We start from the raw sequence: 26,975 nt of genomic DNA, 5'->3' as shown, positions 1-26,975 counted from the left end.
GACAGGCGTCCTGAACCTGTTTCTGCTACTGTGAGGTACCACAACTCTACAGACAGGCAATGAGCTGGCCATCCCTGAGCTTCACTAGGAGCCGTGGCCATACCAGTAAGGGACACTACTCTGCAGATCCTACCATAGCAAAGGCACAGATGGTCTGCCCGGCTGGTAGAGGCAAACAGACCACAGCCACTGGCCTGGGTGAGCCAGCCGATCGCCCCTATCACAGGGCCTTGGCTCCATATACAGCTGAGCAGATGGTTAAGTGGCTGAACCATGTCTGTCTTGGAGAGGACTAGGGCTCTGTGCTAGAGGCTAAGATGGGGTGGCAGATCATACTGAGACCATGCTTGGGTTTTCACAAATACGGCAGCTGAAAGGCTGGAGAGATGGCTCAGGGGTTAAGAGCACTGGCTGTTCTTCCAGAGGTCCTGAGTTCAATTCCCAGCACCCACACGGCAGCTCACAATTGTCTGCAACTCCAGTTTCAGAAGATCTGCTACCCTCACACAAACAAACGTGCAGTGAAGAACATCAATGCATGTAAAAATAAGTAAATCTTTAAAAGGGGAGAGTAACTGAGTCCTAAGGAGCTTAAGAAGCTCACCTGCATCTCACGCCACATCACTATCTGCCCCATGGGGCCATCAATAGAGGTGACCGAAAAGAAGGGGCTGCCTCCTGCTAAGCTCTGCTTTTGAGTAGTTAGGGCCTAGGCAGTAAGTCCCCTAACACCTTCCCTACATGCTGTGGCTGGCCTGGGGACATGGGGACTGTAGTTGGCCTTGTCAGCAGGGACAGGTCTGCTTGTCTCACAGCCCCCTCTCTTGACTGGATTCAGCTCCACCAGAGGGACTGGACTACAACACGGAAGACACTGACCCATGGCCCTGTGCCATCAACCCAGAGGGAATTCTGCTTTGGGGAAAGAACTCACTGAAGCCTTTCTGAGAGGCCTTGTCTATGAGAGGCCCTTTGCTCCCATACACAGGTCTATGAGAGCTTGGTGAGTGAGCAGCAGGCAGGGTTGAGCCCTAGAAGGAAGAATGATGTTGGCAATGTCAAATGGTTGTTGTCACTGGCAGGGTACAGCTTTTAAAGCATGGGGACTAACACTGAGTAAAGCCAGCAGGTGCAGATACAGACTTACCTGACCTGCTATGCTGCTACCTGTGTCTCCCATGGCCAAAGCTAATCAAAGAAAGCAGTGCAGCTAGAGCCGGTGCTGCCTCGTGAGGCCATCACTGAAACAGGCACGTGCAGGCCTGCGGGAGCGCGCTCACTAGGATCCAGGTGTGAAGACGACCTCTACACAGTGCTCCTGGCTCTCCCTGCCAGTGCCAAACTGTATCTAAGAGGCTCTTCTTTGGAACCTCCCCACTCTTTGTACAGGGCTCTGAGGCCAGCCCCAAGCCTGCCAGGAGTAGGGCACTGGTGGACCCTCCTCTTCCCAATGTCCAGATCTGCTGGGATGAGACAGCCGATGGCAGAGCCACCTTCAAAACTGCCCTGGGAATAACAGAACTTTAGGTCAATCAAGGCTTCATAGGTTTAAAGTCTCTCACAGCTCAAGGTGGATCTCTACTGGCTTCTCAGCAGATGCACAGCCTGCTCTGGGGGTTTCTCATATCTCTGGTGTGGGGCCCCCATGGAGTACTGTCCCATTCTATGGAAACACAACTGCTGACGAGCCTGGGCTGTCATGCCTGTTCTGGCAGAGGGGCTCATGACTGAGGTCTACACTTGGTCAGTGAAAGCCACTTAAAGTCAGGGTGCCCAAAATAACAACTTGGGAACCTTGAGGGGGAGGGAATTCTTTATCCACATCACTGGCTGTCAGATGATGCTTGCAATTTTGGGAGAACAAACTAAATAGAAAGCATAGGATCTGGAAGCTGGAGCTAGCTCATTGAGATAAGAGGATTATCATGGGACTGAGGCCATCCTGGGCTGCAGAGTAAGTTCCAAGGCAGTAAGTTCTAGGCCAGCCTGGGCTACAGAATATGACTGTTTCTAAAACAAAAGAAAACGAAAAGTAATACAAATGAGATAAGGAAGAAAACAGGTAGTTTCTGTGAATTTTGGCAGCAGGGACAAAGAAGAACCACAGTACTGGATTCATCCTGCCTTGCCACCTGCTTTGCACACATCCCTGTGGGCGGAGACGAAGAGGATAAAGGGATGAGAGCTCTTCACTTTGGAAAGACATGGTCTGAGAGGGGACCCTATGAACAATGTCACTGGGCAGCATACACAGTGTGTAGGGTGGGCTGGGAGCAGCAATTTGAATTACCCAAGGCATAGGTCCAACTGCAGTTGACAGCGATATCAGCAAGAAACAGAAACTTGGTGCCAACAGCAGAAGGAACAGGCAGAGAGCAAGGAAAGGCTGTGAGCTGAAAGAGTAACCTTCTAGACATCAGGATGATTAACCCCAGATTCAGGCACTGGTGAAGACCCTACAGGACACCCCCAAATGAGAGACCTCTCTTACCTTGTGCTCTTAGAAAGCTGAATTCTAAGTCAAGAGTGGACACCACACAGCTGAGGCATGCCCATGGGGGTGTAAAGGGAAAAGGTCTAATGGGTGAAGTAAGGCGTAAGCACGGAAGCTTGTCTGCAGGGAGAGGCTGAGGTGGGGTCTGGAGGAGCATTCTGTGGATCTGAAAGCCTAGCAACAATTGAGTAGCGGGAGCTGTGCCCACTCAGGGAAACTTGAGCAGTCCTGAGCCAGAGATCTGCCAAGAAAAGGCTCTAGCAGTCACCAAGCATCAAACGGCCGGCAGGCAGCAGTGCCTGTGGGACATTCCTGTTGTGTGCTCCTAGGTCTCCCTCCTTGCAGGTCAGCCCCACAGCCCAGGGTCAAGGTGAGGAGCACAGGCTCTTCGATAAGGACCCTTGAGTCGGGGTCAATGCTGGCCAGCTCTACAGCCATGAGGATGGATGCCCATGGAACTCTGTCTGATCATTGATCCCAGCCCCAGGGAGGCTACTTTCTCCTTCTCACTGTCTCCCTTGGGTAGGCCCCTGTCCAGGTTGGAGATGCATGCCTTCATCTTGTCCCACAGGAGCCATTAGAAGATGAGGATTGAGAGGTACAGTCTTCCTTCCCTAGCTGGGCAAATCCTAAAGGCCAGGAGACTAAGAGCAGCCTGTGTGGACATGTGTGCTCCCGAGTGGAGCAGAGTAGCCTTCACCTGTGTGGCAGCCCATGTCTAGTTCCTGCTGTACACTTCTTCAGGCACAGGACATGGCTGTGGGAGGCTGACGGGATCCTCCACAATCTCCTGGAGAGCAGCAGGTGACCAGCCGCCAGAGCCTTAATAGCTTTCCACCCTGTCTGCACCATGCTGGGTCTTCTCAGTCAGTAAGCCTGCCTCCCTTGTCTGTTGTTAGACCAAGGCTCACGACAAAGCCAGCCAGCCAGCAGCACTGAGGGCTACAATAGCTATTAACTCAAGGCAGTGACAAACCCTGACATTGGAACGAGTTGTGTGACACCAAAGAGTGCAGATGTGTAGGGAAGACGGAATTTACATCCATGGCTTTGGAGCATGGCCCACCCTAATGCCCCACCACAGAAGGACCAATGGAAGAATTGAATGAGAGGTGATCTCAGCTGTGGTGTTATAAACTATAAACAACCGCAGCCACAGAGACCAGTCCCAACCTTTCCCCTCACTATAAGCTCAGCTGAGGGCCAAATAAGTCAATTCTGGCTTTGTCTTTAGGCCGAGGTGGAGAGAACCTTGAAGCATAGATTGAATAGAACATCAGCACTTAGTACAAGGTGGGCAGCCTGGCCACTGTTCACCTTTTTTGAATGTGGGGTCAGAAAGAATGGTTGCACCCAGTGTGCAAAAACACTTAAATTTCTGTTTCTGAATACCATTCTCCATGGAAAACTACTAGGAAAGTGGGTAGCTTAAATGCTTCTTCTTTTTTTTTTTTTTGAAATGGGGTCTCTGTATGAATCCCTGGCTGGCCTAGGACAACAGGCTGTCCTGAAACGCACAGAAACCCACCTGACTCAGGCTTCCAAGTACTGTAATTAAAGGTATTTACCATCACGCCTAGTTAGGCTTCTAAGCAACTAACCCAGAACAAAGACCCCAGATTTGTAAGAATGTTAAAAGTCACTTAATACTGAAATTCACTTCATCTAATACTCTCGGAGGGGTCCACAACAGCCCTCACTACCTCACTGAAGGAGACCTGTGGCCTCACTGACCTGTGGAGGCCAGCCAGATTGACCCAGATCTCGGAATTTGCAGAGGGAGACTCTGAGCAGCACCACAGCTGAATCTACAGAAAGGAAAATCACGAACTAGACAACTTTTGGATGTGACACGAAAAGAACCTGGGTGGGGTTAAAGCTGAGGGGGAATGGGAAAGGACCCAGCCTCCTTGGACACAGCAACAGAAAACACTGAAATCAAAGGGAAACACACCTCAGGAGCCCAGGGGCAGTCTCATCAGGCAAACACACACCACACTTGAGGGGACAGAAGGTGGCAGCTGAGGGACTACCGAACGTTTGCCTCCCAATCGCGCTAAAAAGTGAGTACACAGTCCACAGAGAGCTCGGTGAACACTGAGCACAGGTGACAGACGAAGTCATCAAACTGCTGAAACCCAACAGCTAGCACTGCAGCTTGATGGCAGTCAGGAGATTTGTACACAGGAAAAGCACAGGGAGGAAGTAAAAGCAATACTTTAAAATCCAGAAATGGTTCACTCTTTTAAAACCAGAGAGCCAAGACACTGGAGACCCTCAGTGGAGGAAATGATGGGGCCAGAAAAGGAAGAGCCAGTCCTAGCCAGGCCCACTTGACACAGGCACCGCCCAGAGGAACTACGTAAGTCATGTCAAGCCCAGCCAGCCACGTCCAACCCTCTCCCCAGTAGCAGGACAACTGCACCATGGCTGCAGACCTTGGCTAAGGCACCAACACTGTGGGTGAGGTGCTAACCCTCAGGGCCTGGGGTGTGCCCAACAGAGGACTGGAGCTTTCTACCCAACCTATAGCTTAGACTCCACAGTCTGCAAAGCCCAAAAGAGCCACCCCCAACCTTCTTAGCCCAACTTTCCCCCTTTCCCAGGGACTGAAACCCACATCCATGATTGGCCATACCTGGAATGTGACCTGGAGGGCCCTGGGCTCACCTGGCTCCAATGACAGGCTCACGGGCATCCTTGGAGGCTGCATAATCCATGCCATAGAAGTTCAACCCCAAGAGGATCTTGCTACGCCACTGTGACTTGGGGTCTAGGACCTGAACACAGGCTCGGATCCATGACAATGGAGCATTAGGGCCAGGCCTGCAAGTTCAATGGGAAATGGAACCACTCTGAGGAGAAGGCAGGAAGTCCTGTGTCTGACTCTAGTTTGGTCCTATAGGTCATCTACTTGGGCCCATTTCCTTCAGTGTTATGGCAAATACCTCTTAAGAACTGGGAAGCCAGGTGTAATGGTACACATCCTTAAACTCAGCACCTGGGAGGCAGAAGCAGGAGATCTCTATGAGCTCAAGGCCAGTCTGGTCTACATAGTGAGCTCCAGGACAGAAACCCTGTCTCAAAAACAAACAAACAAAAAAAACCCAAAAAAACAAAAAAAAAACCAAAAAGGGGGTTGCAGGCTGGAGAGATGGCTTAGTGGTTAAGAGCACTGGCTGCTCTTGCAGAGGACTTGGGTTCAATTCCTAGCACCCACATGACCACTCACAACCGTACCTGTTCCAGGGGATCTGACACCCTCATAGAGGCATACATATAGTCAAACACCAATGTACATAAAATAAAAATTAATTAATTAAAAAAAGAGTTGGGAAGAAGTTGAACATAGTGGCATACACCTGCTACTGGTATATAAGGCCAGCCTTGTATCCCAGGCCAGTCTGGGATACAGAGTGAGGGCCTATACTTAAAAAAAAAAAAATTCAGGGCTGGAGAGAGAGCAGAGATCCTGAGTTCAGTTCTCAGCACCTATACACAGGCTCACATGTGCCTGTAACTCGAGCCTCAGGGAATCCAACAACACTGGCCTCTTTGAGAGCCCACACATATGCTTATACCCCGACTCGGGACACATACATGTATAATTAAAAATTACAAGATAAATCTTAGAAAAATGAGACTCTGAACACATCACAATTCTTTTTTAAAGGGGCAGAACCAGAAACACCATTTAAGTACTATAGGCAAAGAAGCATTAGCACCTTTTTTTTTTTTTTTTTTTTTTTTTTTTTTTTTTGGTTCTTTTTTTTCAGAGCTGGGGACCGAACCCACGGCCTTGCGCTTCCTAGGCAAGCGCTCTACCACTGAGCTAAATCCCCAACCCCACATTAGCACCTTTTGATGGAACCCACAGGTGCTTTGCATGGGGCAAAGAACCTACTTGTAACCTCCCCATCCCTAGGGCAGTAGGAACATGTCTAAAATACTGAGCAAGGAAGGGTCAGCAGGCATGCAGCCAGGACCAATGCCCAAGGAAAACAGAAGGGGCAGACAGACTATGCTTATGTCACTGGTGACTAGGTTCCACCCAGGCAGGGACCTCTCAAAGAGCCAGCTCTCCCGAGAACGGGGCAGGAACACCATTAGCTTCTGTCTGGCAGCAGTCAGGTGTAAACAAATTGACTGTCCATCTACGCTGAGCCACAGAGCCCATAGGCAGAAGTCTGCTTGAGAGACGAAGGTGCAGGCCTGTATCTTCCTGAAGACCCACGGTACCTACAGTGCCCCTACCAGCCCATACTCACTGCTGTGATGTGGAGTAGTCGTATGTCATGAGGCTGAAGCCATCTAGTATGGGGGCCAGCTGCTCAAACTCCTTGTGTGTAAACATGCCCAGCTGGTCAGTCCTGTGACAAGACAAGCATACCTACTTTGAGTTACTACGTATGGACGGTTGGCCTTCCCCAATCAGAGTCAGAACAAGCATGCTGTGTGGATTCCAAGCCTGTAACCCCTTCTCCTCCCTCTAAGACAGTGGTTCTCAACCTTCCTAATGCTGTGGCCCTTTAATACAGTTTCTCATGTTGTGGTGACCTCCAAAAAATAAAATTATTTAGGTTCTTAATTCCTAACTGTAGTTTTGCTACTGTTATGAATTGTAATGTAATTAATACCTGTGTTTCTGATGGTCTAAGGTGACCCAGGCTACTTTCCCTCAGGGATGGGGGCAGTGTGCTATTTGGCTGGGATCATACATACTCTAGGTGCTAGGATGAGGGCTGAAGTCAAACAGAGATGTCCCTCTTCCCTTGCCCCTGGAAGGTTCTGAGAGAAAGAAGGGTAAGAGCTGCACATCCTACCTGGTACTCGGCCCTGTTCCAGAACCATTCCATAGTGTGAACATATTCAAGAGGACAGACAGACTCATAGAGATCCTAGTTGCCCAGACATGGCTGAACCATTTCCCTGTGTCCCCAGGACCTGGGCCTCTGTAAACACATTATCTTGGCCCCATACTATAACAGTTATTTCTATTCCTGCTCCCAGTGGGGCCCAAACATTCTATCTAGAAATGTGATACTGGCTCTGTGGTATTCTTAGAGTAACAAGGGTTCACGCCTATATAGGCTCATATGTTTGAATATTTAGTCACCAGTTAGTTGAAATGTTTGGGAAGGATTAGGAGGTCTTGTTGGAGGAGGTATGTCGCTGGGAGTGGGCTTTGCGGTTTCAAAAACCAGGTCCAGTCCCCCAATCCCTGCCTACAGGTAAGGACATAAAGATCTCAGCTACTATTCCAGCCCCATGACTGTCTGCTTCTTCTTTTGAAAAAAAAAAAGATGCTATCTCTTTACAGCAATACAATAGTAACTAAGACAGGCTCCCATGGCAAAGGCTTGCCTGCTCCTAGTGGGACCCTCATGTAAAACCCTGCCAATGTTTACAGGCTTCTAGTATGTCAGCCCCTGCTGTTTCTAGATCTGATGGCTCATGAAGAAAGGCATGAGCTGCAGCTAGAGGCTGGCAGAGGAACAGCCTTTCTCAGTCCTACCTTGTGTTATGGATTCAGCAGTAGTACAGGAGGAAGGCTCAGAAAGGTTCAGAAAGGTGTGGCTGAAGGCTTTGGGCAAGAAGAGGATCCCAGGGCCTAGAAAGTTCCAAGCAGAGTAGCTACACCTGGCAAAGTCCCACACAGGGACCTGTGGCCTCACTCATGGCTGGGGAAGAGTACCTCCCCGAGTGAAGACTTAGAGCAGTATCATTCAACCCCAGACTCTCACGGGGAAGAAAAGCAGGCCTCTCCCAATGGCAGGATAAATCTGCACAGACATTTATACCTTGCACAGGGAAGGAGCATAGATCCTGTCAAAGACTCCCAGAAAGACCTCTTCCTCTGCTAAATCACACTGGTCAGACTGTAAGCATGCTGTGATCCCAGGCCAGAAGCTCAGAGGGAACTGCAGACAAGGACTAGTCACAGCAGACAGTATCTGCCATCTGCTAGGTAACAGCACTGCCTAAGACCTCGAATGGTACTCTCTACTAGTTGTGCTTCTTGGATCAGCTGACCTATCAGTTAGATATCATCCAGAGGTACGGGCAGGCTAGAGGGCATTTTGTGAGCTCAAGGCACATGATTCTGCCCAGGCAAAGCTGGCCCCAGTACACGGTGTTGTTTGCTGTCACTTGACCTTCGGGTTCACTGTCACTGTCACCTTTAGCTCCTCCAGGCAGGCTGCCATAGCACTTGCCCTCAGTGTGCTTGTTACTGGAACACCGAGCAGGCATGGATGGGGAGATAATGAGGGCTGAGGGCAGGGGCAAGAGTACCTGAAAAACAGGGGTAGGGCAGGGGTTCTGACACCAAAGGAGAGGGTGCAAGGTGAGAGAGAGAGAGAGAGAGAGAGAGAGAGAGAGAGAGAGAGAGAGAGAGAGAGAGAGAGAGAGAGAGACAGAATACAGGAACAGGTCTGGGTGGGAATGTTGGGAAGACCATGGGACCCTGTGGGGACGACGTTCCTGAAGCATGCATTATTCCCAGAGGTTCCCATATGCAGCTCCTCACAGATGCAACCCAATTCCACAGGCGGGGCCATTAAGAACAGCCCACATGTCAGAATGGCCTTATTCTTAAGTGGTCAGGATAAGACACGATGAAGACAAACAGGAACACTGCCAACACTTTCCTGAAATGGTGCAACCTTCTAGGGTGGTAGCCATCAACAGGAAAGATGGGACGCTACTGGGCCTCTTACTACCCTCCTACTCCCACCTTCCCGGCTATGTCCTTAGGGGTTTCTCTGGGAATGTTATTTGCCCTTCTGACTTTGAGGAAGAAAGGCTATGTATGTAGAAGCTGTTGCTAGAGCCATCCCTACCCAGCCTGCCCTGCTCCTGCCCCAGACCCCTGGGGAGCCTGGCCACTGAGCTGTTTCTCTTTGTTCCACAGCACCAGGACCAAACGAGCCCATGCTTGAGAGACATAAAAACAGCCTGCCAACAGGCCACACACGGCATGACTTCCAATAAACAGAAACCACTGCTCATGTTGAAAACCTCATGCTCTGAATTAATTCTGAGGGAGAAAAACAATATAACAAAACACATCCCTCGGTGCCTGGGTCTTGGCAGGCCCCATGCAGCTGGGCCTTCCCATGGCAAAAAAGGAAAGTACCCAGCCCCAGCAGCTAGACACTTTTAAGTGCCCACTAAGGGCTAAAATGGGGCAATCCTCATAGCCCAGGCTACCCTTTCTTTCCAATGATGAGAATTTCTCTTTTCTAGAGAGCAGGATTGTAACGACACTGGCCTGGGGCCCTCCAGTCACATGGCCCTTTATCTAGACACCCTGTAGCTGGGAAAACGCCCAGATTGGTGCCAGGGCACACTGCAGCTGTAGCCTGCAGAAACTGTTCATGAACAGTGTGAGAGCTATGGGCCTGGCAGCCTCTCCCCATTGCCATTTGTAACTCAGGGGGAGTCATCAAGGCTGTCAACTCTCAACCATGCCCCAGGGCCACCTTCTCTCAGCAGTGCAGCATCCTTTCTTCCTACTCTGGAGAGTCCAACACTCCAACACACAAACTTTAGTTCCGTCTCTCAGCCCACAGGTTGTGCGCCTCCCTCCTCCAGCCAACAATTAAGGCCATCTATAGTTGGCAGCGCTGTAATACTGGTGTTACAGCCAGACAGAAGGCACAGAGACTTAAAGACAACCCTTCCTGGAGATGCCCCATAGCTTTCCTTTGAAGCTTCAGGCCCTTGCCCCTGTGACTCTTCCTCCTCTGACTTCTCTCTCCATGCCCCCGGGTGGTGATCCAGGTCCCTACTTCCAGGACGACAGAATGGGTTTGTTGGTTTATCCTGTAGAGTTAACAGTCCCTGCTCATCTTGCTCTGGCCTTGTTGTTCCTGTGATCTCTGTCATCAACCTAAGAGGTCCCTAAGAGCTAAAGAGGCCAAGGAAATGGGAAAGGCAGGTTAGAGATTGATCTGACTTTTAACTTGCCATACCCCTCACTGCCATTCTGGCTAGTATGTTACTGGCCTTTGATGAATCCCAAGAGGCCGGCTAGAAGCAAACCTGGCATCTCCTAGGTCCCCAAGGTGGTGTGTGCTAGCCACAGTAGGTGTGGGGATCTAATTAAACTACATCTTCAAGGCTGCCACTCTGTCCCGGTTTTCATATTGCTGAGTGTACCCAAGTAACCTTGGAAGAAGTGCTCAAGGTCAGCATGGCTGAATAGCTGCCCGGTTCTAGGGCAAAACCCCAAGGGTCTGCAGTGCTGTGGCAGCTCTGACTTAACCTGCCTTTGGTGACAAAGTGAATTTTCATTTGATGACTAGAAGCCACCCCTACTCCCCACCCCCACACACCAGAGCTGTCTTCCTGGAGCAGCTTTGATGAGGCAAATGACAACATGACTGTGTCCTGCTGAAGACGCAGGCACAACTGCTGACTTGGCTCCCTTGCAGAGGTGGCTGGGAGGGGACAAACGAGGAGGACAGTAAGGACCCCCATGCCCTGGAGTAGTGCCAGAAGAACCCTCAGTGCATTCAAGGCAGAAGGCTCATCCCAGTGCCACAGAGCCTCAACCAGCTAAGGGCCCTGCTTTCCCTCAGACTCTGGCCACCTCTTGGTCCTTCTTCCAGCCCCTGCAGATGCATCCCCCACCCCCCCCACCCTGGGTACCCGCCAGAATCCCTCTCCTCATGGCCACATGAAGTAAACTATGTGCCTCAGTCACTGCAAAGTGAGTGATGCAGTTGGCTTTGGCTTCTAAGTAAGCCCTTTGGGCAGAGGACTGGGAGCTTGGGTGCAGATGCTTGGACAGAGAGATCCTCTCAAAATCTAGCACTCCAATGACCAGAACTTGAGAGGAGCTTCCACAGACGCAGAACCTGCCACAGGTTTCTGAACTGTTCACCCAAGTTTCTGCCTAGCTATGGCATCCCATCCAGCATTGTATACCAAGAAATCAGGAGATGAGCGCCCGGCAGAGGCAGCTGACACCACAAGTCTAGAGACTTCTGGGAGGCTGTGACTCCCTTGTGTCTCTTCCACCTGGGTCTACAACACTGTTTGTTCAGCTGAGGAAGGAAATGTCCTCTCTGCTCCACCCTTTCATCCCTAAGCAACTCAAGGATCAGGGGTCAGATAGTCTGAGTGCTCACATAGGGATGCAGCTTGGGAACTAACACAGGCCCCGATCCCTGGACAAACCTGATCTGGGTTTCTCTCTCCTTGGCAAGGGTAGGGTCACTAAGATACAGGTGTAGACCTGGCCTGGGACCCACCAAGACAGAGATGGAGTCCTCCTCACCTAACACCTTGTGGTCAACTCAGCAGACACAGTAAAGGGAGGTGCTAATAGAGACGGGTCCCAGAGCTGGTCCCAGAGCAAGAATGAAGAGTACCCCTGCAGAATACCAAGCAAAAGACAAACAGAACAGAGCCTCACTGCACACATAGGTTCCACACATTAAAGCGTAACCTGGTCTACATGGTGTGTCCGGGCCAGTCAGGGATATAGTTGAGATGCTGCCTCAAAAAACAAACAAAAAAAATCAAAAAAATAAACTGACTTGAGTTAACTTAGCACCTTGAGCAGCTGTCACAGACACTAGTTGCTGGAGACCTACCTGTGTCACCTAGCACTTCTAGAGCTCCTCCTGGGCAGAGTGGCATACAGCTCTCATGCTTTCTACCTTCCAGGTTACCTAGAGGCACCAGAGCTCACTGCAAGCTGGGCCTGAAAGCAATGTGGAGAGCCTGCTGTTGTACTCAACAACCCTTTCTAATGGGCTGAGAACCGAGGGAAGGTTATGGAGCAAACTCAAACAGAAGGCAGACATCCACAGCACATGAAGGGGTCTTGGCACACTCCAGGTTGGAATGAGGGAACTACCTTGAGCTGGTGGGTCTTAAGCTTTGAACTGCCTCAACAGTAGCACCTGTAGTGACAGGTGACACTAAGTGACAGAGTAGGTCTTTCAGCAACTAGTATCCCTGCCAGCTGCCCAAACATTTGCAGGTACTACATTGATTTGAGAGGGTTTTTGTTTGTTTTTGATTTTTGTTTTTTTAAGACAATACCTCACTAACTCTGGCTAGCCTAGAATTCATCATGTAGACCAGGCTGGCCTCAAACTCACAGAGATCCATCTACCTCAGCCCCATGAGTGCTGGAATTAAAGATATATACACCACACTTGGCTTTCACCTTTATATGAGACACCGTGTAGCCCTGACTGGCCTGGAAGTTGCTACATAGATCAGGTTAGCCTTAAATTCACGGAAAATTAATTTCTCTTCTAAGCATCCATCAACTTTCCAATGACACCGCAAGTCCTGTAGGCACATTCAACTAGATCTAGCTACTATCATGTCAGATGGCTGAAGGCTCAGAGATGACCAGAGAGAAGGGTACTTCTAGTGTGTAGGCCAGGGAGCTTAGCATCCATCTGAGGGTTTAACGGCCAAATAGATAGGGCTGCCCTTGGAAACTTAAATACCAGGATGATTTCTAGGTCTACTACCCAATAGTTCTACCCACCTTCCATGCCTGCTCCTGCCTGCTGTGTTCCAGGTCTATCCCTGGTGACTCTGAGTCCCCTGTTTCACAGTGTTGTTATTTCTAAGTCAAACACTGGTGATTTCTAAGAGAGGCTCTGGGCAGGGTAGACATAGGAATCCAAATGCCTTGGCTCCAGTTTTAGTACCTAGGTCACTACATCCTGTCCTCAAAGTTCCAAAAGAGCCACCTCACATGGCTGGGATGGTAAAGAGCCAGAGTCTGAAACAAAGGCCCTCACTGGCTCTAGTTGGCAGTAGCTTGCCCAGCTTGGTGCAATATGCTATAGGCATACTGAGTATTGTTAGCCTAAGAGCTGAGTGTGTGCCTCAGAGCCCCAGAGCATTAGATAATGAGTCTACACTTGTGGATTGTCATGCTGACGAATTCCTCAATAGGGAATGTCTATTTTGAGGGACAAGACAGGATAGAGCTGTAGGTCAGCTTCCCCCTCCCATACAACCCAAGAAGAAAGCAATTAGCATCCAGGCTGTTTGTTTGTTTGTTTTGAGTGAAGAGTTCATGTTGACAACTGAGCCCTTGAGTAACTGTTTCCCACCCTTAGAGTGCACTTACCCAGGGGTGACAGCAGGTGGGATGACCAGAATGACCAGCAGCCTGGCCTGGTGCAGCGCCTCAGCCAAGTGAGTAAGCATGTGAATGAGGCCTCTGTAAGAAGCAAGCAGCAAGGTTAGCCCAGAGCACTGTGGGGCTCCCTGACATCCAGTGCATCAACAACACAACAGATGAAGCCCCAGCCTTAGGCCCTGTTGCAGAACTACAAGCCCTTCACAGGGTACCACTCTTCAGTGTGAATCCATGAGGGAGCTGAGGGGAAGGAGACCCTGTACCCCAGTTGAGCCTGCCTTTCTTCATACTTAGGGATCCCCAGAAAAGTGGTGTTTTCAGGGCACTGAAGGGCCAAACACTGACCCAGAGAAATCTTAGTCATCTTCAGGCAGTGGACTACTACGAAACACTTTGAGCAACATACCAGGTAGGGAAGGAAGATGGCACAGAATACTTGGAGTCGATACTAAGAGAACAGGAAGCAAGAGATGGGGAAACCAGACAAGGTAGAGGAGGCAGATGGTAGTATACCTCAAGGACAGATGTCCGCTTCCCTTCCCACGTCCTGGGAGCCCACTCCTTAGCCTTCTAGTGGACTGCCTGTGACATATTCTACACCAGCTTTGTCCCTGAAGGTGGCCATCTTAAAGGAGTTGACCCAATCCAACTGCTATGAGGTCAGGCTTGCTATGCTGTGCTCACTCCATAGGATAGGAGGCTCTACTATCTCTTTGTAAAGAAAGTCTTCCCTCCCTCTGCATAGCTGGACCTTCAGGAACAGCTTCATCTGCAAACAGGTTGACAAGTCCTACATTTGCACAGCCAAAGCTGAGTCCCTAATGGCCACGAGACTTGCCCCTAGTACATCTCTGCAGACAGTCTAGAGTCCTCTCAGAGCCAACTGTGGACAGCAATGGCTTCATTCTCTCTGATGTGACCCAAACTGAGCTATAACTTGTCAACCTGAGTATCAGCGATTCCAGTGTGACAACTCTAGCGATGAGCGGCTAAAGGGAACTTAAGTCCCATTGTCTGTCCTTCTTTGGTCTGATATACACTTTGCAGGGAGCAGGTGCAATACATCTTGTATGCAGCTGAGCCAGGAGAATGCTGCCCACGTGTTGAAGTAACAGAGGAATATGGAAAGCCAACCCCACCAAAGGAAGACCCTTCTGCCTGACTGCAGGACAATAGCAGGGTGATCTTTTTCCAGTGTATATGTATGAGACCTAAGGACTAAGAGGTGCCTAATTTTTGAGGCTTTCAGAAGACAAGTATGAGCCTAACTCATCCCTCTCAAGGGTCCACACTACAGCCACTCTAGACATAGGGACTCCATAAGAGTACCCCAGACAGGGTCTGGCAGTAGACTTAGCTCATAAAAGACTTAGCCAATAGATCCTGCAGGTGACATAATTCTGAGCCTGTACCAAGTGGCCAATGCATATGACCAGAAGCCACTGAGTCCAGCTTTAGGACTGGTACACTGGGATGGGACTGCAATGGGGCAGAGAATATAGGTACTTGGATGGCAGGCTCTCTTCCATATTGCTGAGGGATCAGCATCTTCCAGAGACAAGGTTACTACAGAGCTGATATGCCCAAAAGTCTACTCCGTTTCCAGCAGCCATCACTTCTCCTGCCACTGCTGCCAACCACATTTTGGAGAGGTTACTACGTAAGACCTGTGGTGTTTGCTGGGATGAGCCCTGTAAATGGAATTGGTTCCTGAATTGGTTCCAGACTGCTGCCCATAGCACTACATACATTAGGGGCCCTAACTTACTTCATGGGGATCAGGGGGTTGGCACTTTCCCTGAAGAGAGTCTTTGATGGGGAGCCTAAGAAGACCAGGATACTAGGCAGGATCTGCTCTAATAGGAACCCAAAACTAGGTGGCCTTAAAGGCTGCCTGCATAGCCTTTCCTACCATGACAGATACTTGTGACATATGGCAATCTGAAGAAAAGTCCCCAGAGATAAATCACACAGTTCCTTGACACATCCACTATGCTCTGGGAAAGCTGGACAACTGGCTGCCTCCTGAGACCAAGAGTCATGGGCCCTATCATCACCTTTTACTAAGGGCAAACACATATGTACCAAACATGTGACTTGGCTTTTCAAATCCAAGATAGATAAAGGGAGGCAGGAAATGACAAACAGAGCAGCACTCTCCTTAAATATTTCTACTGTGTCGTACAACAACCAGACTCCTCCTGGGCCAGTGTCCTGCTCTGCAAATAGCTCTGCACTGTCTGTCCCCTGAGCACAAAGGATCATGGAGGCTACTCCCACCGCCACATCTCCTACTGCAGACTCTGAGACTCCCACCCTGGACCTCCCTATCTGAGATTAATGAGCTACTAGGAGGGAGCCTAGGCACAATGCAGTTGTGTCTCACTGCCTACTTAATGTGCTGAAACACAAATAAATTATAGCAAATCTCTGATTAATACATCTGTAGTCTCCAGAGTTAAAAGAAAGGCTGGCTTGCAGTGGAGTCAGCTTTGGTGGGGCCCTCTGCTCAGGAAGGACACAAAGCTGGGTCTGGAGATGTGACATGGCTAAGACTCTGGGGCACCTAACTCTTAGGCCAGAGCTGTGGTCCTTTCAGGGGTACTGCAGGCAGAAGATTCTCACTAACTTCTCCCCCTGTGGTGGTCTCTGGTTGGGGTCTTTCATCAAGGGCAAGGCCCAGGCACACCTGGCAGTACGTACACCCTCACAGCTCCATCCCTTCATCAAATGTCCTCCTCACTCCCACCCCTACAGCACTTCACCTCACCAGAACCTCCTTTGCAAGCTACAAGAGGTTCGTGTGGGGATGCTGCCTCCAAGTGGACAGAGTTGAGACCTACAGTCTTCTGCATAGAGCAAAGCCTCTAAGAATAACAAAGGGGAAGGAGGAACCTCCGAGCGGGTAAATGGCTCAGCCAATTCTGAGCTGTGGCTTAAAACGCACAATCAGAACTCCCTTATGTAAAAAAAGGAGGTGGAGCAGATTCCAGAGCCACTACGGCCCAAACATCTGCTATGAACCATGTAGACCTCTGCTAAGGGTGTACCCAGACAGCACCAATCCTATGCAGGGCAAGATCTTCTTGTGTCATCTTCTAAAGGGTAGAACTCCCATTGGCAGAGCTAAATAAGGTAGCTGTTTCAGGAGCCAAATACCTGAGTTAAGGATCAAGGAGGGGCCATTCCTCAGTACTATAGCCAGCCTCAGGCTATGTTGGAGCTGCTGGCACTTTGTACAGTTCCCTCCTTCCTGGTCTCACTGGCAAAGGGTAGTTGGATCCTGTGAGTTTAAGGTATGTTGGCTGCTGGCTGGTACTGTGGCAGTAAGGAGACATAAGGGCCTTCTGCAGCCTCCTCCCCGTAGACTGACGGCTCCTATGTACTTGGACATTCCTTCCCCAGTAAGCACTATGACCATCACACCCCAGGTGTTGGCCACACTCAATCAGCCTTTTTTTAATGTCCCAGGCAGTATCCTTTGTGCTCAGTGAGGAGATCTCTACTTGGGTCCAAGCTGAACGTCTACAGCATAGACCTAGCAACCCTTCTCTCATTCAGATCTCTTGGGTGAGGCTCCCCCACTTTCTTTAGCCAACCTAGAAGGGCCTCCAGACTTGCACAGTGATGTGGTCAGGGCAAGCTGCCGGTCCCATGGCTATTCATGGCTTCTCTGGGTGGGCCTCTATCTTTTATAGTTTCCCATCTCCACCCCAGAGCCCAGAGGCTGGGGAAGGAAGGCCCTTCCAGGCAGATTCTCTCTCCCTTGGTCCTTCCTCTGGCTTCTCCAAACATAGGGGCCAGAAAGAGAACAAAGCAGCTGCCCACATCCCAACTCACACATGTTTCTGGCTCAGCAACTGGCTCCAGACCTCCACCACAAAGCCGTCAAAATGCTGGTTCTGAAAGAAATGGGCAGGGGAGGAGAAAGGGGAATCCAGGAGGATTGGGTAAGACAAAAGAGACACCACTGGCTTGGCCCACATGGCAAAGTAGCCCAGTCACTCATGAGGCAAGACTAGTCCCTCTGAAGCAGGCAGCATGGGGAGGGGGTATGCCACAGTAGCCAGAAGGGCAGAGGTGTTCAGCTGCCCACACTTCTCCACCCCTGCAGTAGCCCAAGCATCCTGATGGCCAGCAGGGAAGCCCTCACCTCCAGAAGTTATGGAGTTTTAGCCAAAGGAAGTTTTCTGGCCCCAGAGATAAAAAGTTTCCCACCTCTGAAACTCCCAAAGCTACTAGCCAGAGGAGGTCTGGCCTGAGTGGGGTTTATGCTATCCACTCTGGAAGACATGGGGTGCATACAAAGATACCCAAGGAAAAAGTCAAGCAAGAGGAGCCAGGTCATGCTACCTATAATCTCAGACTTGGGAGGTAGAGGCTGGTGGGTCAGAAATTCAAGTCTAGCCTCAGCTACATAGTAAATTCAAAAGTCAGTCTGGGCTTTGTGAGATTCTGTCCCAAAATTTGTAAATAAAAAAAGCCACTGAGATAGCCTAGGAGGTAAGGGAGTTTTCTGCCAAGCCCGAGAGCCCGAGAGCCCGAGTTTGATTCACATGGTAGGAAAGAGTGAGTCCCGCAAGCTGCCCTCTACCCTCTACACATGTGCTGTGTCATTCCCCTCTACACACATGCACAGAAAAATAAATAATGTGTTAAAGAAGAGGAGCCGAGCAGTGGGGCGCACACCTTTAGCCCCAGCACTCTGGAGGCAGAGGCAGGTGGGTCTCTGTGATTTTGAAGCCATCCTGGTCTACAGAGCGAGTTCTAGGATAGCCAAGGCTACACAGAGAAACCTGTCTTGAAAAACAAACAAACAAACAAACAAACAAACAAATAAATGAAGGCTCCAGGTGGGGGCCCTTTGGGAGCTCCAGCCAGAGAGGGAAGCGAAGCAAGACAAGGGGAGAAGTTGGGAGCAGACTGCACAGCCTGTCTGGGTTGCAGGGGTCTGCTGGCCGATGCTCCAAGCTTTGTCTGAGCCCTGAGGTCCTGAGCAGCACACAGGTCTCACCTTTGCCACCTGTACCACAGTCTTGCTGAGCTCTTCTATCTCATCCTCACTGTCTAGGACGTTTCGGAAATCATCGTAAGTCCAGTCTTCAAACAGAAGCCGAGGCACTGGTGGCAGGAGAGAACACACAGAAACACTGAATTGCCCTCTGCTGCTCCTTGTCTGCAAAAGTGTTCCCTTGGCTCCCAGACCAGCCAGACCAGTGACAAGCAGGGAGGTCACCCAAGCAAACACGGATCTACCCAGTGCAGACATCCTATGCCCACACAGTCTGGCACAAGGAAGGAACGAATAAGGAGATGCTAACCTATCAAAAACCTTGGGGCCCTCCTTTTGGGAAATTGGCTGGGCTAGACCCCCAGTTCGTCTGGGTCTTTGCTGCTAGTGCTGTCTACCTCATTCTGACCTGATGGCTTCCACAGGGTGGAATGATGAGTCCTCTCCTGTCACTGCTTCTGAGCCTCCAGTAGCTTCCTCTAAGCCTGAGCTCCATACGCTTCCTCTGCTGCCCTCAGGTTCCTGCTGTTCTTTGGGAAATTTTTCCTTCCCATACCAGCTATGAGTCTCAGAGGCACAGGCAGGGTAGGGGCAATATCACCCTTAGGCCCAGCCTAGGGTCTGGCACCAGGAATCTCAATAACACTGGCTAGACAGGAAGAATGAAGGAAAAGGGAACAGTATGCAGGAAAATCACCAGCCAATGAGGGAGGTGTTGATGGCCAAGCTCAGCTGACCACTTAGAGCATTCAGGGGAGAGATATACCCTCATGTAGCACAGTCTAGGTGGGAAGGAACATGCAAGGACCTTAAGTACCTGTCTATCCACAGGGAAGTTGTGCTATCAACATGGTATGGCTGAGGCTGCTCTCCTGACCATGCCCAGGCCCACTGGACTCACCTATGCGCACGCCTTTGGCATGCTTCTTGACAGCTCGCATCCACCCTGTCAGACACGAAAGGGACAGTAGAGGGCATTATGTGCAGTCCAAAGATCTAGACCATTCCTCACTCCTCTCCTGGCCCAGGGCAACCTTACAGTCACTTCTATCCTCCCTGCACTCTGTTCCACTCCCTCTTCCTGCCCCACTCCCTTCTTCCCATTAGCTTCCCCAGATCTTCACAGCACTGGGAAAAACCACTCCTGGTCTCAGAACTCCAAACCCGCCAACCCTCTTTGTTAATTCTGTCAGAGGCCAGATGTGGTTCAGCTGTGTAGATTATCTAGGCCCCTTCCAACAGTGTGTGTCATCACTGAAGTGTCCTGATCCAGCCTGTCTTCTCTTTGGACACCAAATGCAGAGCACTAGGAAGAGAGAAAAAGGGGAGCCAACCATTCACTGCCCAGCTGCACAGCTCACTCAGAGCCTGCCTTCATACACTTACATGCAGCCCTGACATTCAAGAGAAGGGATGTTGGACAGCTCTTGGGATTAGAGTCAGAAAGGAAAGGAAAGATTCAAATTCCCAGTGTCCTTCAATCTGTCATCTCTAGGACAGTATCTCACTCCCTGTAGCTGACCAGCCTTGCAGACCTCACCATGGTGACCACCTTAGGGACTGTCTTTACCTGGCAGGCCATTCCTCACACTCTGCACACCTGGCTTCATTCTGAGCCCAGCCGTGTGGTACAAGACAGCAAACTACATGTCTATCACATTCACACTCAGTTATAACCTGGTCATACTTGATACCTCTCAAGGTCACACTCCTACAATCACATCCAGAGTCATACACAGACAGGTCTTGAACTTGTAATTCTACTACTTCAGTCTCCTGAGTAGCTGGGATTATAGACGTATAACAGAGTCATAATTGATATATTTATATACATTCACACTGATACTCATTAGTCATAATACATAACCTAGCCAGCTGTGATAATGCATCCTTTAATCCAAGCACCACACAGAGGCAGATGAATCTCTGTGAGTTCAAAGTCAGCCTGGAGTTCCAGGGCAGCCAGAACTACATAGTTAGACCCTATCTCAAACAAAACAAAACAAGTACATAATCGGAGTCAACATACTCTCAGGCACTCAGACAGTCAGACCAATAGACACACATACAGACAAACACAGACACACACAGACACACACAGACACACAGACACACACAGACACACACACACACACACACACACACACACACACACACACACACACTCTACACTTTTATACTCACACAGACACATTCACACTATCATATTCAGCCTTCAGGGCAAGTATAGATAAAAAGGAAGTAGAAAAACCTTGGTCCACATCATGGAGGCCTGTGATTTCAAACATCTCCCGACCACGTCTCTTCAGCTGCAACCAGACTGGTGAGATCTGTGTGAACTTGCTCCCAAAGACCTTGGCAACATCATAGCCATGGCTGTTCCACTGGCAGAGGAAGAGAGGGCAGACAGAGAACAAGTAATACATACCCACACTGCTGTGATGCTGTCACTTGATGCCTTGGACATGCCCAGGACAGCCATCAGTATCACAGTGCTGGACTTGAGCTGTCACCAGTCCCCTGCCTAGGCTTCCCTCTTCCACTCTGCAAAACTACTGGGACTGCAGCCCACTGTCTGGGGTCTGAGCTGACGTTCCTTCACCAGGGCTCTACAAGCCCCCACTGTGAACCAGACAGCACTAGAGCCCTCCTCTTCACTCAGGAAGCATGATGGGGGTCACCTGAAGCCATAAGGAGCAAGCCCCAAGAAAACCCTCCTACCCTTCCCTCTGACATCCTCATGTTAGCATCTCTCCTACAGCCATGGAGAGCAGAACACCAGCCACGAGGACAGCCCTGTTCTGCACCACAAAACTCTTGACTTACTGGAGTGACATAGCCTAGGACCTCTCCAGCAAAGTTTCTCTCCCGAGCCCTTGCTGAGCAGTAGCTACGATGTTCAAGAACCACATCCTCAGCTTTGATGTCCGTCACCACCAGACCCCGGTCTTGGACAGGTTTATCCGAAAACTGAGTCTGAAACAAAAGGGAGAGGAACAAACTATCTGACCTCTCTTCTCAGCACGGAACATGATATTCGAAGCAATAGTGACAGCAGCAAGTCTGTTCCATTCAGGCGTGGACCATGTCTCTGGATTAACATGACACTGATGATCTACCCTTGTGGGTAGAGGATTAAGCCATAGTAAGAGACTTATTTCAGGAGGGTTCTAGCACCCAGTAAGCACGGTAGCATTTTCCAGGGCTATTCAGCCCTTAATTTGGGCTGGAGATCTGGCAGAAATAGCTCCTTCTGCATATGAAGTTTGATATTTAGCACTCAAACCACCAGATACTCATCAAGGTATCCTAGGTCCTATACTTAAGGACGTGTCAAACACATGCTATTCCACTGGCCATGCCAAGTCCCCTGACCAGGAAGCTAGTATGTCTGCCTCTCCTTGACCTCTGCTCCTAGAAATCCTTCATCAGGTTCTCACCTTGCCAGTTATGTCCACTCCTTGGGGGCCCAGCTCAGCCTTCCCTAGTAGCATTTGATTTCCTGGTCTTTCTGTGAGAGACACTGTCTTAGGGTTTCTATTGCAGGGATGAGATACCAGGACCAAAAGCAACTTGGGGAGGAAAGAGCGTATTTGGCTTACACTTCCATCTCACTGTTCCTCACTGTTTATCACGGAAGGAATTCAGGTCAGGAACTCAAACAGGGCAGGAACCTGGAGGCAAGAACTAATGCAGAGGCCATGGAGGGCGCTGCTTACTGGCTTGCTCATCACAGCTTGCTCAGTCTGCTTTCTTTCTTTTTTGAAAATTAATTAATTAATTAGTTTAGTTAATTATTTTTAGGTATATGAATATACTGTAGCTGTTTTCAGATACACCAGAAGAGGGCATCAGATCTCATTACAGATGGTTGTGAGCCACCATGTGGTTGCTGAGAACTGAACTCAGGACCTCTGAAAAACAGTCAGTGCTCTTAACCTTCTCCAGCCTTCAGTCTGCTTTCTTATAGAACTCAGGACTGCCAGCCCAGGGATGGTACCACCCACAATAATTAGGAAAAGCCCTACAGGCTTGTTTACAGTCCATCTTATGGAGGCTTTTCTCCCCCTGGTTCTTCATTCTTCAAGACAAGGTTTCTTTGTGTAGCTTTGACTGTCCTGGAACTCACTCTGTAGACCAGGTTGACCTCAAACTCATAATAAAGATCCTTCTATTTCTTTCTCCCAAGTGCTGGCATTAAAGGTGTGTACCACCACCATCCTGGTGTGGAGGCATTTTCTTAATTGAGGTTCCCTCCTGTCATATGACTTTAATTTTCATCAAATTGACATAAAACCACCCAGCGTAGACAGAGATGCCCACTGTATGGGTTCTCTGCTCCAAGGTACAGAGCATCTTTAAGTGCGGGCCTGGGTCACAGGTATAGTCCTGTGTCAGCAGCCTGGCCAGCAGTATGGGAACTGTTGGGCCTAAGGAGTAAGCTGGATGGGGGGTCAAACCTTGGGTTGCAATTCCTAGGAATATTCCAAAAGAACAGCACAAGGGCCAGGATGGAAACACAACTTGGGCTGTAAAGATGAGAGAATTTAACAACCACGGGCAGATAAGGCAAATAGACGATGGAAACTCACAGGTCACAGAATCTGAGCAGGGAAGGTAATGGTTGTAAACCCACATCTTAACAAGAATCATCGGGGGTTGGGGGTTTAGCGCAGGGGTAGAGCGCTTGCCCAGGAAGCGCAAGGCCCCGGGTTCGGTCCCCAGCCCTGGGGGAAAAAAAAAAAAAAAAAAAAAAAAAAAGAATCATCCCCAGAGCCACACAGGCTGCATGTTGGGATGCCACTAGCTTGTCAGAAAGCTGGGAGCCAAGACTCTCCTATGTCCTGATTCACAAAGATCCTAGCCAAAAAGGATAGGTTAGGTTTTAGCCACTGTGGTCACCTCAAATTCCCTACCTTTTCCAGCAGCGTCTTTGAGGCAGCTTTTTTGGCATCTGACTTTGACAGGGTGGTGTGAACAGAGCCACAGACCAGAGCAAGCCAGAGGACATGAAGAAGTGGCCACATGGTAGGCATGTCACAGCAGGAACCAATCTCTGGGTCTAGGGGGCTGCAGAAAGAGAGAAGTACATGAAGGCAGACGATTAGCACAGAGATGTAGCATAAACTAGACAAATATGTTTATGCTAATAGGGCTTGAATCTTTAGTGCCCTTAGGCCAGCCCTGGTCACTGAAGTCAAAGGTCTATAACTTAAGGCTTCTCTGCCTGGATCGCCAGGTACCCTTGGACCACCACAGGCTGTCCAAAGATGTCCTTCCGACCACAAACACCCAACTATCTAGGAAAATTGGCTCCTGCATTCCCCTCAAATCAAAAGAAACCTCAGCAACAATGGGGATGAAGTATAAAATAATGAGGCCACAGAAGGTACTCGAACAAACAATGGCTAACTACTTATGTAGTCCTGAGGTAGAGAAGCCTTTTTCAAATATATTGATAAGGAGAGAGAATACAAACGAGAGTATCATCAAGGTTTATTATTTAAAAATGTTTGGGATTGGGGATTTAGCTCAGTGGTAGAGCACTTGCCTAGCAAGCTCAAGGCCCTGGGTTTGGTCCCCAGCTCCGGAAGAAAAAGAAAAAAAAAAAAAAATGTTTAACTTTTGGTGCTGGAGAGATGGCTCAGAGGTCAAGAGCACCACCTGCTTTTCCAGAGGTCCCAGGTTCAATTCCTAGCGTCCACATGGCAGATCATAACTGTCTATAATGCTGGTTCCAGAGGATCCACACCCTCACACAGACATACATGCAGTCAAAACAGCAATGCCACTGAAATAAAAATTTAAAAAAAATTTTAAAATGTGTAACTTTCAAAGCTGGGTACTGTGTTAAGTGCCTACAATTGTAGCTGCTGGAAAGACTGAAGCAAAAATCTTGCTTGATCCCAAGGGGCTTATAGCTAGTTGAGGCAACATAGCAAGACCTTGTCTCAAAACTTAAAAATATTTAATGTAAAACTTTTATTTAGGAAATCTAAAGCAAATTTAAAGACAAGTTGGTCAGAAAAACTTATCTTGGGACACATTTGACAAATTCCTACCCACAACTATCCATAATACTCAAAGAAATATTACAAATAAAAAAACCAGGTGCAGTGGCCAGAACTCGGTGTGGTTAGAGGCCAGAGGATCAGGAGTTCCAAGGCCAGCTATGGGTATGGAAACCAGCCTGCCATGACACTCTGTCCAAAAAGTAAATAAGCAAACAAAGAATCAAAGACATCCCAGGAAACAAGATCCCACTATAAAAACAGGGACAGATTTCAAATACTGAGCTACTTACAGCCCTGGAAACAAAAGAAGCAAACACAGATGAGACGTGAGATGGTGTCTTCACTCAGTATGTAAAGGGTTACAAAGAATGCTTCCTGGGAAAACAACTAACTCCTGGGCTAAGTGGGAATTCCAACTCGGAAAAGCTTTTATGAATGACAGTGTGGCCATAAATATTACAGTGTCCACCATACACTTCCTTCCTTTTACAAGTTCCACTTTGAGGATGTCCCACACACAGGAACCAAGCTTAGGGACTGAGCACTTCCGACACTGGAACATAGACAAGCATAGAGGTGCCTATGACTGCCTGTGACTAACACAAAACCACCACATGACTGCATTTCCACAGAACAGTTTTCATTTGTATGAGGCAGGATTGTGCTAGAACATCTCAGTTGCCCTCCAACTCAAGATCCTCATGCTGCAGCCTCCCACGTGGCAGGATTACAGGCACATGCCACCACCGTAAGCCTAACACTCTTGTTTTTATGTGCATGTGCTCACACAAAAAAGTATGTAAGGAGCAAAACCAGAAGCAGATAGGGAACTACTGGTCATTTCTTTATTTCTATTTTCTGTATTGAATTCTCATTAGTTGCACAATTCGCTTATCTTAGGAAATTCCAGATAGACCCAGCCCACCTGGGCTGTCATTCCCTCAGTGTCATTCCCTACATTCAAGACAAGGAATGTAGAAATGTATCCATCTAGTCTCATGTTCCTGGTAACACACAGTCTACCAGATCAAGTGAGGGGGCTACAAAAGCTCAGGAACATTCTGTGGAGGCTGACCCAGCCCACTGCCCAACAGGTGAGCAATAAAGCTTCCCCTGTAGTCAAGAGCACCTAGGGATGCTAGAACCTCCAGAAAGCCCAGCCAGGAGGGTGTGAGCCATCAGCAGTAGCTTAGAGGCAGGTCCGCCCTGATGCCCTCATGTCTGTTCCCATGACCTCCTGGCTGACTGCTTGTTTCCCTCCTGTTTCCTTTTGCTGTCACTTCTCTGACACTGCTCCTGGTGTGGTCTGAGTTCTTATATAAGCCAGGCTTCTTGTCCCTTGGGTAAAAAACTGGGTCACAGAAGGAAAGAAGTAAGAAAATTGATGTAAGTAGTCCAGGACTGAGAGTATGTCCAGGTGCCCTGTGATCTTGAGTCCTACTAATTTATCTGTTGCCTAGAATTGCAGCTGGTCATTGTTCACATTGTCTAAAGTCCCTCTGCCAAACACTTCCTGATCCCCTGACCTATGCATGACTTTATATCTACAGGAAGAAAGGGGGACAGAAGCCCAGTCGGTGGCCCAGGCCTATAATCCTACTACTTGGGACTTGAAGTACAAGAATCTAAAGTTTAAGACCTGTTTGTACCAGAGTTCTAAACTAGCCTGGGCTACTTATCAAGACCTTTCCTCAAAATGAAATGGGGGTCAGGAACATAGATCAGTAATCCAGCACTTCTCTAGAATGCATGATACCCTGGGAACAACCCCAAATACCCACTCACCAAAGAGTGGTGGGATGTGCTGAGGAGATGGCTCAGCAACTAAGAGTACATACTGCTCTTGCAGAGGACCTGAGATAGGCTGCCAGCATACACACCAGGTACTAACAACCACTATAACCCCAGTTCCAGGAGACCCGATGCTCTATTCTTATTTCTATAAAAACCTGCACTCAGATGCTCATACAGAGACGCAAACGTCTATGTGTGTTTTAAAAAAATAAACCTTTTTTTTTTTTTTTTAAAAAAAGTGGGGCCCTAGCTGGGCATTTAATCCCAGCATTTGAGAGAAAGTGGCAAGAACATAAGAACATCTCTATGAGTTCAAGGCCAGCCTGGTCTATAAAGCAAGTTCCAAAGACAGCCAGGGCAGATATACAGAGAAACCCTGTCTCGAAAACAAACAAACAAACAAACAAAAAACCCTCCAAAACACAAAAAGGTGGGGGCTATCTGGACACATGGAGGAAGATAGGTCCATTAGGTTGTGTATGGAAGTAGGGCAGAACCAAAATCAACATAATACCACCACCATGTTGCTAGTGGATG

General features: G+C 49.1%; 1 protein-coding gene across 1 annotated transcript in view; it reads right to left on the bottom strand.

Annotated features, from left to right (window-relative positions):
- Chid1 (chitinase domain containing 1) overlaps positions 1-26,975 on the bottom strand; it is a 36,830-nt gene that overhangs the window by 6,544 nt on the left and 3,311 nt on the right. The window contains exons 2-10 of the mRNA XM_032891425.1: positions 23,547-23,700; positions 21,457-21,606; positions 20,882-21,014; positions 19,532-19,576; positions 18,634-18,740; positions 17,460-17,521; positions 13,608-13,700; positions 6,763-6,864; positions 5,165-5,320 (exon numbers count right to left, since the gene is read on the bottom strand). Of these exons, the coding sequence (XP_032747316.1) occupies positions 5,165-5,320; positions 6,763-6,864; positions 13,608-13,700; positions 17,460-17,521; positions 18,634-18,740; positions 19,532-19,576; positions 20,882-21,014; positions 21,457-21,606; positions 23,547-23,666 (968 nt within the window). The 5' untranslated portion in view covers positions 23,667-23,700. The remainder of the gene's footprint in view (positions 1-5,164; positions 5,321-6,762; positions 6,865-13,607; positions 13,701-17,459; positions 17,522-18,633; positions 18,741-19,531; positions 19,577-20,881; positions 21,015-21,456; positions 21,607-23,546; positions 23,701-26,975) is intronic.

This window comes from Rattus rattus, chromosome 2 (assembly GCF_011064425.1).
Source record: "Rattus rattus isolate New Zealand chromosome 2, Rrattus_CSIRO_v1, whole genome shotgun sequence".
In the NCBI taxonomy this organism is placed as follows: Eukaryota; Metazoa; Chordata; class Mammalia; order Rodentia; family Muridae; genus Rattus; species Rattus rattus.
The sequence above is the reverse complement of the archived record's forward strand: the minus strand, read 5'-3'. Positions and strand labels throughout refer to the sequence as shown.